The sequence below is a fragment of the Polyodon spathula genome, chromosome 13, assembly GCF_017654505.1.
Source record: "Polyodon spathula isolate WHYD16114869_AA chromosome 13, ASM1765450v1, whole genome shotgun sequence".
Taxonomy (NCBI): domain Eukaryota; kingdom Metazoa; phylum Chordata; class Actinopteri; order Acipenseriformes; family Polyodontidae; genus Polyodon; species Polyodon spathula.
In genome coordinates this window covers 7,730,562-7,742,920 of record NC_054546.1, presented here as the reverse complement: position 1 = coordinate 7,742,920, position 12,359 = coordinate 7,730,562, and the positions used below count along the sequence as shown (strand labels likewise).

General features: G+C 37.9%; 1 protein-coding gene across 3 annotated transcripts in view; it reads left to right on the top strand.

Annotated features, from left to right (window-relative positions):
* Positions 1 to 2,610: 2,610 nt before the first annotated feature.
* LOC121325181 (LIM domain-binding protein 3-like) overlaps positions 2,611 to 12,359 on the top strand; it is a 30,012-nt gene continuing 20,263 nt past the window's right edge. For all 3 annotated transcript variants that reach the window (XM_041267507.1, XM_041267505.1, XM_041267504.1), the window contains exons 1-2: positions 2,611 to 2,699; positions 7,383 to 7,587. In XM_041267507.1, coding sequence (XP_041123441.1) covers positions 7,492 to 7,587 — 96 coding nt within the window. In that variant the 5' untranslated portion in view covers positions 2,611 to 2,699; positions 7,383 to 7,491. The remainder of the gene's footprint in view (positions 2,700 to 7,382; positions 7,588 to 12,359) is intronic.

The window sequence follows — 12,359 nt, the reverse complement described above, 5'->3', positions numbered from 1 at the left end:
GCTCCAGGACAGGAGGGGCAATGAACCAGTTGTTTGTTTGAACTCGAGACATGGAAACGTTCCAAACCCAGCTAGGATACATGCTTTACCATGCTTTCACTGGCCTTGTTACACTTCACTGTGCTTTTACTGTGGGGGACTAAAGTTTTCAGTGGGAATATAGTGCAGTTTCAATATAGTTGATTGCAATGCTATGTATGCTAAGTTTAAGTCCTGGTTTCTAGTTTTCTTTTGATTGTATTTATTGTATTGCTCTGGCTTGTTTCACAGGCCTTTTTACTTTTTCAATGTTTTAATCTGAAGCGCTGATGGCTCTGCTCTGAAGTAATTGTAATTTGTTGTTGCTCAGAAAAGCTTATTTATTAATTTTTTGAGGTTTCATTGTTTTGTATAAAACTAACTTTGGTTCTGTTTTTTGAATTTCTGTTGGATGGTTTCAGGTACAAAAAATCAATAAAAAATGCTACTGCTAATATGAGCTACCATGTTTCTTATTGAAAACATTTCCAGTACATTCAGTATCTGCTCATGTTGGTGGGCATTTTAAAATGTGTTCGTATTCATGGACAGGGTTGATCTTGTACACAAGCATAAGTCCTGCATGAGGTATTTACCTATGTAGCTTTGTATGCATACAACTCTTTCACTTGGTTTTTTATTATTATTATTATTATTATTATTATTATTATTATTATTATATTATTATTATGATGATGTCTGGAGTGCCTACTGACCACATATATCCGTTTAGCCATTGAGAGGGCTTTAAACTCAAAGAAAGGGCAAATCCAATTCCAATATACGACTCTGTGTGTGACATCTGGATCCAATTTAGACAAAATGATTTACTTTAAAATGTACGGTAGTTAAATCCTAAATGGTATACTTTTAAATTCTCTGAAATAAAAAAGAAAAAAAGAAAACTCCCTTCTTAAAACCAATCTGTACTTATATAAAGGGATTGAAATTCAAAGAAAGTGCGAATTAAATTGTCGTCTGCATCGTTCCGTTTAATAAACTGGTAATCTGTCATTTGTAGTGAAGGGGTGATCAATTCATTGAACGCTCGAAATAAAGAACGGGTGGTTGTTTTATTATTGCTAATTACTTGTGTTGCGCTGACAGTTCAGATTGTGGCTGTAGGGTGAATTTACACAAGAATAGATTATATTGTATTTCATGCCAGAATCGGGTTGCCCTGTAATGAGTTCCCCAGTTGATATGCTAATGTAACTGCCAGCCACGGGGAAGCGGGAACAGAGAATTTAGGATCCAGTGAATGCACATCTGTGCGCTAGGTGGCGATGGCCTGTTTGCATGAAGTCACTTTGGCTGATCTGGGTTACATACAGTATCTCAGTGGCTGACACATAAGACAGGTGAGCAGCTCCTGAACTCAGTTTAAAGAACTAGTCAACACAGAAAACATAAAAACAAAAAAAACAAAACAAAAAAAAAAAAACAGTTTTACCTCGGTTCTGAATCTGCTGTTCATTAAAGGGGGGGCAGTCATAATGTTGCTGGTGTTAATACGAGGTCGAGGGAATCGATTTTTAACCCTCGTTTAAAAGACACTTACACAAATGCAAAATGAGATGCTACGGCAGCTGCGACACTGCTGTAAATTACGCGCTCGTTTTCTTTTTCAACAATCAATAGCTGTAAATATTTGACGTGTTGGTTTGTTTATTTTTGCAGCCTTTACCTGCCAGACTGAAGTCTTTCCTGTTTTTTGGGTAGTTATAGAGGAGCAAAAAAAAAGTGAAACACTGTCAACAAGGTGTAGAGTTAGCGTGGACAGCCAGAACCGCGCTGGTATGATTCGATAGCGAGTTTGCTCCAAACATGAGGGCTATCTGACCATACGTCTGTGATCACAAGGGAAGTGGCGGGATGGATATGTGAAATATGTGTCTTTGCACTGTATTTTGTATTGGGCTAATCAGTTGCAAATATTTGTAATTTAATTGAAATTAGAGCCTGGTAAACATAGTAATAATACATTAATGAAATTAAATATAACTACTTTTTTTTATTAAACACAATGTACAGTATTTACAAAAAAGAGGGTAGATTTCCCCTTTAATAACACTATGTAACACAATTTTTGTTCCTGGGTAGTAAGTGTTATTTCCTAATTGCTTATGCCTCAAAAGTATAGAAAATGGCTATTATTCCCCACAAACTTTGCTTTTGTGACCAGGACAGAATATACATACATTCTGTAAAAATAACATAAATACAGTATAATTATACTGTAAATACAGTATAATTGTAAATCTCGAAAAACTACTCACTTCTAAATCTTTTGTAGTCATCTTTGGTATAAATACATGTTAATTTGGATTCATATGTTGTTTTTTTCTGACTTTATGTGAACGAAAAGACACGTTTGCCCATTTTCCCATTGGAAATAGTGATATTTTGAAATATCACTGTCCTGGTCACAAAAGCAAAGTTTGTGGGGAATAATAGCCATTTTCTATACTTTTGAGGCATAAGCAATTAGGAAATAACATTTACTACCCAGGAACAATTTTTTTTTTTTTTGTTACATAGTGTAATTCCACCTTAAGTGCCCCCCCAACCTGTCCCATGGGATTACGTCACCCTGGTCCCAGGGATCGGATAAAGACCGCAGGAGGGTCGTCGCGCTGCACAGAAGAAACTGAGAGGCGCTCTTCAAACAACCTGAACAGGTACGCACTGTCACTGGAGAGTCGAGCGGCGCTGTTAATAATACAATGCAAACTTGCACTATGCTAGCGGTACCCGTTTGCCAGCTAATACAAAAGTATCGTTGCATGTTATACTTTACAGACAAAATAACAAACAAACAAAAAAACGAAACTATTTTTTTCGCTGCTTTTAGTCGCCTGCGTGTAGGAGGGCATTACTACTAGCTTCGTTTTTGTTCAAAGTATCAGCCTGGATGTCGCTTTATTCAGTGAGACAGTTTGTGTGGAGCTGGCAAAATAGCTCAGCTGTTGGTGTGTGTGGCTCTGCCGGGACAAGTATAACAGTAGGATACTGGGATCGTGAACTTTTTGCGAGACGGTGGCGGAGAGGCTCCCGAGCAGTTGCTGTGGTGTTTCTCCCCGGGTGAGAGGTTGACGGGACAGTGGACTGTTCAGCGGACCTCAGGGGTAGCAAACCACAGTAATACTGGTGGTATAACATCAGTTTTTGCTATGTCGTCAAAATTGGTTACCAGTAGTAGCAAAATATGACGTGTATAAGCGTCAAAATCTGATACCTGTACCAACATTTTATCTGTAGCAATAACTAAATCAGTGTAAAATAATTAACATAACCTTTTTTCAAACTAATATCAACAACGTGAAAAATAGTATTGGCACTCAAACCAGGTTAATAATAATAATAATAATAATAATAATAATAATAATAATAATAATAATAATAAGTATGCTACTTTTGCAAAACAATTTTACAAATGTGTCCTACTTGAGGTTACTGTAGTTTTGAGAGAACGCTGCGCTTCAATGTAAAAAATGTGCAATCAGCGTGTAGGTGCATTTTTAATTTTATTCTCTGGCACACTTTAACATTTGCAACTGCCTGTATTCAATATAAAACACATTAGTGCATGTGGAATAAAATGTATGTTTACAAAACAGGTATTTCATATCCAAATACATGTATTTGTTTTTGATGGGCGTCCTCGATCTTCAGGGAAAACAAAATCTGGGCATGCGCAGTGCAAGGGAAAAATAATCTGGACATGTGCAGTATGCAGAGTGAGAACATTTGATAGGGAGCATAAATTGACATGACACCTGTGTAGCGTGCATCGTGAGAGATAGCGCGTCCCCTGCCAGTCAAGTTATCTATGAGCCACTATTTGGTGGATAATGCTTAAAAGTTGTATCCGGTACAATAAAATGTAAATCCACACTTATACAAAATATTTATACGGGCACATGCTATGATTTCATATTGTAAGAGGAAGTAATCAAATGTAAGATATGGCTGTACAGTGTAGCATAGAGTTGGCATTGTCCAAGCCTCAAATAGCTCCTATGAAAGGGTTTAAATAAACGGTTCTTGTTGTTAATATAAATAGGAGTTGCTAGTCTGAATACCACTCTATTTCTATGATAAATACATGATCAGAATTCGTTCATAGTGGTTTTTATTCAACCTCTGTACTTGGATAATGTTATGTATACAGAACAACTTTCTACCAAATAGCATTTCACAGTGCTGTTAAAAAAGGAAAGCTGATACATAGTAAATAAACTGTACGTGCCACAGATACTATACTACAGTATTTTTCCTCATATTTTAAGGTAGGTATTTTGCATAGATGTGCTTCTTATTAATGACTTTATTTTGGATTTGTAGGGCTGTGCTGATACTCGGACACATACTCGCAGTTGCCTTTAGAAGTATTTACCGGCAGGTATTCCATACATCCAATCATTAATTAGGTGATTTCAACACAAGAAAAGTGGTCCTTCCCTCACCTTTACCACAGAGTACCAATCAACGGCAATGAAGTTCCGCCCTGAATGTTTGAAAAGACTATTGGAAGAATATTTTCCTCTCTGTCTGTCTGTCTGTCTCTGGTCTGTGAAATGCAGGTTCCCCCTGTGCTCTGAATCCCAGTAATACCTGCATGCCTTCCCTAGTGTGTAATGGGGAGAGACGCTGGATATGTTGGGATTGTTTTGGATTGGGTGCTGTCTGTCTGACGGTAGCAGGAGCACAGACCAGTGGTCTAACTCCTCTAAAGTGGCTCAGTCACAAGGTTATTTATAGGCATTTTCAGAATGGACTAAATCAGTAAGATATGTAGAGGTCTCCCAGGGGTCAACAGTTCAACATCCATCGAGCCATCAAGAAACTTAAGGTGCAGTGAAACGATAAACCATTTTCCATGATATCACTGAGAATTGGTTTTGTGCTTAATTTTTTTTGTTTTGTTACTTGAAACACGATTCTCTGTAATCATATCATCAGCAATAACTGCGCTTGTGACATTCGTCTAAATCTAAGAGATGCTGTGGTGGTGGGGGTGAGGAGGGTGGTGTGTGTTAAGAGCCATGTGATTAAACTGGGCATCAGATAATTACATAGCGCCCCCACCCCCGACTGGGAGAGAACAGTGGTGTAGCTTTATTTAAAAAAAAAAAAAAAAGCAAGCGACAAGCAGACAGAAAAAGAGAAAGAACAACTGAGTTGGGAGAAAGACTCAATTAGTGGAAGTAAAAATATGCAAAGACAGAATAAATAAGATTGACGTATATGTATTTCTTCATGTGGACTGAAGGAGAAGCACTGGCAGGAGGTTATAAACTATTCCCAAATACACTCTTCAAAACCAGAGAAAGAAAGGCTAATGAATTCCATCTTCATAATGCGATGGAAACAGCTCCACATCTTCAGAGTTGACATGACCACCTAGAAATGCAACTGGAGATCAGAAAGTTAGGGATTTAAATGAACAATACAGGACATTCTAGTATCTCCAGAGATTACAGGTTTTTATACATTTCTGCTCAAAGAGAGATTTTTAAGCTCCTAATCGTTGAGTTTCTATGGTTCACTTTAATGTCTTATTCCAGTCATACAGTTTTGACCCCCAGTTTTTTCACAGTTCAGTAACTCAACACACAGTGGCTGCAGTTTACCCCCAAGGCGAGGTTCTTGCTCATGCACATTCGGACTGTAATCAGTTCTGTTGTAAGTACCTTGGACAGCGCGATGTGCCACTATAGACTAGGTGGTGCAGTGTCTTAGCAAATCTGTGCTGAAGTGTCCAAATCCACATTACTCTAATTGGGTTAGTCAGTATATGGCAAGCCAAACTAGCCTCCACTCCCCACTTGGTGTACTGGCTTTTAACAATATGTTCAGTTAATCAGAGGTTAGCGCTGCATGGTGGCGACCAATTACAATACCCTGTGATTCCAGTCACACACATTAGACTTACATCCAATCGCATTCAAGCTACACGTCACAAGGTCTCCTCCGTTGAGTCACTGTTTGGCAGGTCCTCCTATCAGTGACTTAGATAATGCTGCCAATTCTAATATGAAGTTGAAAAACTGAACTACTCAGCCCTACTAACCCATATATCACCAATATGAAGCATTCCAACTGGAATTGCCTTGCATGAATGCAGTGGCTGTAAATTTCCGAAATCAATGTTCAGTCTGAAAGTGAGTTTGCATTGGAAAGGTCAGATCTTCAGGTTTGAGAATGCCAGCATTTGCATAAAGTGCGGTCGAGCCCTAATGAGACTTCTCTGGATGGCAGTCATGTGCGCTGTTATCAGGACAGCCTGTACTCAGAGCTGGCTGTTTAATTTCATTCACTGGTTCAGTGATAAAAGACGTAAGTGCTTGAGATTTTTAATTGGTTTGCTGTGTTTAAATGTTAGTTCCATTTTAAGCACTGATACTGGAAAGCTGACAAGAGAATGCTATTGTGTTTAGCCATAGAAGGTTGCCATGTACCCAGCACTGCCCCTATAGGGTTCCAAACGGGGAGACAGCCCCCTGTAGATGCTAGCATTGTCCCTATAGGCATCAAGCAGGGTGACAGCCTCCTGTAGATGTCTCCATTGTCCCTCTTCAAGGATGACTGCCCCTATAGGGCTGATACAGGGTGACAGTCCCATATTCTGCCCTTCTTGCCCAAAAGAGTGATAGCAGGGTGACGGCCCCCTTTGTTACTTGATACCATGAACGCTTCTTTTCTATCGTATCCTGAACAAACCCTCACAACATGAAGCAGAAAGGTAAGCCTGTCCGGGTCCCAATCTTCCACTCTTCTTTACCGACCCACCAACCAGTACGCCCATCGAAAAAATGAAGCTTTCTGTTAATTGGTTGTTTCTTTAGCCTGTGTGATACCCTGTGGAGGGAGGGGGGAGGGGGAGGGAGCATCTGGGGGGCCTAGAAGAATCTGTTGGCCTTAGAAGAGTCTATATTAGCCGTGTGATTCATGGAAGCTTTGCATTCTGGGTGTCCCATTACACACCTTATAAGGGTCCCCTAGATGGGAGTGTTATCACTTTCTGCTCCACTGCAGAGAGGTGCTATTCTTAGGCTCTCACTTCAACCCACCCGAACAGGCAAGAACTCTCATAAAATCTGCTTATAACTTTTAACTTTTCTGCTTTTCTTTTTTGTGTTTCTTGAGTTTCTAAAATAAAAAAAAACGTAATCAAATACATTTAATTAATTTCAAAGAAGACGACAAAAAATTAAATTAATATTTTTTTAATTATATATATATATATATATTATATATTATATTATATATCTATATATATATATATATATATATATATATAATAATAAAAAATTATGAATTATTATTGTTGATTTATTTATTGTTTGTTTGTTTAACAGCTGCTCCTTGGTGCCTGCCTCCCATTTTTTTCCGAGACTTGGGAGGAGAAATTGAAAAAAAAAAAGACAAACAACATATAAGAATTATTTGTTTTTGGGGAGAAACAATATGAGCAGTTACAAAGTGACCCTTTCCGGATCTGCCCCGTGGGGCTTCCGACTGCAAGGAGGAAAAGACTTCAACATGCCGCTCACCATCTCCAGGGTGAGTGGAACGGATCTTAACTTACTCATTCATTCACAAAGATACCCTTAGAAAAGTTTCTCATAATAAAAGCACAGCAAAGTGTAATGAAGCACAGTGAAAGCATAGATAAGCATTGTAAAGCACAGAGAGGTACGGTAAAGCATATTAAAAACCATGGAGAATAGTGGTAAATGCACACTATAACCAAGGCAAAAGCATGGGGACAGGCTTACAGCACAAACTTAAGTTTGTTTGCATTATGGTTTGTGATGCTTCTACTGTAAAGACGCGGCACTATTCACAAAACCTGAACGTGTGAATTTAAAGAATGTTTTTTCAAAGTCGGTCTTTATGAATACAATCAGGTTTGATATTTATGAACCCTCCAATAGTCCAGAAGAGTTTCAGGAGTTTCCAACTTGATTTTATTGATGAAAAAACATTCTTTAAATAACTTCCAAATTAAAGCTTTGAGAATGGAGCCTGCATCAGCTTGAGTAGGCAGTAAATGCATAAAAATATTGTAATCAATACTATATTATTATTATTATTACACATTCAGTTTTGTTAGGTAATGTGTTCTGTAGCAAGTACTTTGACACTGTCCTGCTTTTAATATTCCTGCACAGACCAAATCAATTTCAGACCGTTGACATTTAGTTTGTAGTTGTTCATTACATTTATTTGTTTACGAAATAATCTACAAGTAGGCCTTATTTTGGTGGTGTTCATTTCTTAATTTTGATTTTGATTAAATATTTCTGTTTCTAGTAAGAGAGAAGTTCTCCTGCTATGGGTTTGCAGTTCATCCGAATGTTACTAAAACGATGAAAGTGATGTTTGTAATCCTGAACCTCAAGGTTTTGAGCACTCTACTGCTGCCTGATGTCAGCTGCTATGCTGAATTGTTCACTCCGCCTGCAGGTCTTTCACGGCACTGTGGGAAAGTGTCTTTATCCTTGTTTGCCTTGTTGTATGTAGACGATATCAAAATAATTATTCTTAAGAGTTTAGTTTGTCGTCTGTCTTCATCCGGTGATCAAATAAGCATTACACAAAAAGGACTGTTAACTTTCTGTTGTCTTATACTAGCATAATATAGTTTGCAGTAAATTGATTTTGCCTCCTAATGTCCTAAAACTATTTTTTATATTTTGTATATCACTTCTAACTACTAAATATGCTTTGTGTACAGTACATGATGCAGAACCCAGTTCGTGAAGTTGAGACTTTATTTTTAAAGAGCTGAGAAGGGAGTGTTTTTAGACTAGTGTCTATATTGAGGTGCTGGTACTGACAGCGCTGGAGAGCTGCTATTGGAGTATTTAGACTAATGCTTATTATTATTAAGGTACAGGGTGATTGATGATAGTGTTGGAGAGGTGAGAATTGAGTGTTTTTATATTGGGCCTATTTTAAGGTGCAGGGTAATGGGGGGAGCTGGAGAATTGAGAATGGAGTATGTTAGACTAGTTCTCATTATTATTAAGGTGCAGGTTTTGTTTGGCAGTCTTGTGGTGGTATGAACCATTTAATTGCCAGCACAGTGCAGGTGGTGACGCCAGTCCTTTTGAAAGGACTTGACATGAACGCACATTTGTTGCGTCAAGAGGAAGGGAATTCCTGGAGTGTGGTGCTGTAACTGACTGTGTTGAACTGTTTGACTGGCCAGATGGAAATGGGCAGCTGCAGTCAATCCAAGACTATCAATAAACACAATGGAGTAAATGTGTCAGACGCTATTGTGCAGCCGAGATTAAAATACCCGGGAATGAAAATAGGTTTTGGCCTTGTATCCTTGTAGTGGAATGGTGATTCACAAACACTGCCCCCTGTCAGAGGTTTCATATATTAGGGTCCTCATTCAAAAAATGGGGATCCATACGTGCTGGTCATGTCTGTCCATTCTTCCATCCGTCCATCTGTTACTACATCTGTCCATCTGTTACTACACTGTGAACAAGATGACTGTCCTGATTCTGCACCAATCTCCACCAGACTTTTATCCTGCCCTTCTATAAGTGTCAGATCTTTCTTTCTTTCTTTCTTGATTTCTTTCTTACATTTTACAGATAATTTGACAAGTTTTATATGAGATCCATCTATAACCGAACAGGAAGTGTATGCTGACCAAAGCCTTTTAAAATCTTTATTGTAGCCAGCACTTAATTTGGCAGTATACAGATTTTTTTCAAGTGCAATGGTGTAGACCAAACAAATACACTATTGCTCCCTGTTACCTATCTACTTCCTTCGCTGTAGGTCACATGGTCTGATTGCTGCTGGACTATACCAGAAAAAAAAGTCTTTTTAGCTAATAGTGGCAATGAAAGCTTGATGAAACAAAGGGAGGCATTGTAAAGCACAGAGAGGTATGGTAAAGCAAATTTGAATGATGGTAAATGAAAAAGTAAAACCATAGGAAAAGGCATCGGAAAACTGCTAAATTACAGTGCAGATTTGCTGTGTTGAACTTTAAGAGTCTAACCACATCCTGCAGCTGTGCATGTCAAGATCTTGCCAAGTTTAGCCACCTGGAAGTGAATGGCAAAGCCCAGGTGATTGGCCCATGAGCCACAGCAGGGACTGTCACTCAAAGTCCTGACAGCTGAGTGAGAACAAAGTAATACAAAAATGACTACAAAAGATTTAGAAGTGAATAGTTTTTCGAGATTTACGATTATACTGTAAATACAGTATAATCGTAAATCTCGAAAAACTACTCGCTTCTAAATCTTTTGTAGTCATTTTTGTATTACTCTAGTATAAATACATGTTAATTTGGATTCATATGTTGTTTTTTTCTGACTTTATGTGAATGAAAAGACACACATTTGCCCGTTTTCCCATTGGAAATAGTGATATTTTGAAATATCACTGTCCTGGTCACAAAAGCAAAGTTTGTGGGGAATAATAGCCATTTTCTATACTTTTGAGGCATACGCAATTAGGAAATAGCACTTACTACCCAGGAACAAAAAAAAAATAAAAAAAATTGTTACACGGTATAATATAAATGACGAAATGTGCCGATTTTCCATTATTTACTAGGGTGAGGATTATAGATCTATTGAGTCGTTTCTGTTTTTGAATGATCTATTTGAGGAGTAATGGCTTCCTTCTTGTACTTCTGAATCAAGTGGAACCTGAGGCACCGAAGAGATTAAGCCGTTCGGAATCAAGTGAGAGGTAGCCGAGAAGACTGTGGCGCTTGACAAGCTTGATTGCTTAACATACTGTCGTAGTCAGAAATCAGAGAACGTAATTCCACGGAATGACCTCTGTTTGGGTAATTATGACTTGATGCCTTCATCAGTTCAGGTATTTCTGGTGTATGCTTTTTTAGAAAGTTCTTGAAAATTGATTCGTAACCAAATCGACTACAGTGAGTCCCTTGTCTTATGACATTATTTTTAATTTGTAAAAAGCAATTCGAAATATTACTTTTGAAGTTCTCTATATAATTCTGTCTCTATAATAAGCAGTGTCGCTCAAAAATGTAGCTATGAATTTAATTTTTTTTTTTTTAAGCTATGCTTACACACCCTATCTTAGCTTTTCCACCTCTGCTCACTCATGATTGGACAGCTGTAAAACCAGGGTACATTTTTGACTTTCCCATTGGTTAAACTCCCAATTATGTCCCGCTTCTGCTCACTCATGTGGACACCTGTATAACAAGGGGCAGATCTTTGACTCTCCCATTGGTTAACCTACTAAAGCTGCCTGCGTTCACTTATGATTGGACTGCTTTGGAGAAAATGCATATCTTCTATTGGTGGATTTTATTTTATATACAAAAAATAAATAAATACTGCACTATTTTAAATAAAAAAAAAAAAAAAAAAAATCTACGATCAACCCTTCAGTTGATTAATCGGTCCGATTTAATCTTTTAATTTGAGCAGCCCTTATATACATACACAACACCTAAAGTGTGATTAGGTATCGTAGAACCCATGGCACTTTGGATAACATTGTCATGCATATTTACCATATCTTGTTAAAAGGCTGTTTAAAAGTGTATTTATTTTCCGCATTGCAATGGCCAGCTCCTGGGTTGGGGAATAGCACAATCTATAATAACACACTGTATAAAATACCAAAACCCTTCATTTATCATGATCACATTTGTTGCTGCTTGTTTTATTATTTGGAATTATTCAAAAGCAAATACAAGGATAGCAATGCAACAGATCCAATGTAGGGTCATTGTATATGTTTCCCTTATACCTCCTTGGGAAACACTGGTCTCCATTGACCTTATATATATATATATATATATAAAACTGATCTTCTATACAAACAAGATCAGTACATATCAACACAGCTTTGTATGCAAGAAGAAAATAAATGCTTTCATCTGATAATCATACTGCATTAGATAGTGAGGGCTGTATAGGGAGAGAGAGAGCTAAAGGGTTAATAATTAAAGCACATTCTGACTGATAATGCTACAGAATGCGAGGAGATGTTTATACAGTACTGCTGTAGTCATTGTCTCTGTAGCCTAGTTTTCCTGTCAAGGTGAAGAACGGGCCCATCATTTAAAAAAGGGGTGTGTGTGTGTGTGTGTGTGTGTGTGTGTGTGTGTGTGTGTGTGTGTGTGTGTGTGTGTGTGTGTGTGTGTGTGTGTGTGTGTGTGTGTGTGTGTGTGTGTGTGTGTGTGTGTGTGTGTGTGTGTGTGTGTGTGTGTGTGTGTGTGTGTGTGTGTGTGTGTGTGTGTGTGTGTGTGTGTGTGTGTGTGTGTGTGTGTTTCGTTTTAGTTTAAATAGTATTTTTAATCATGA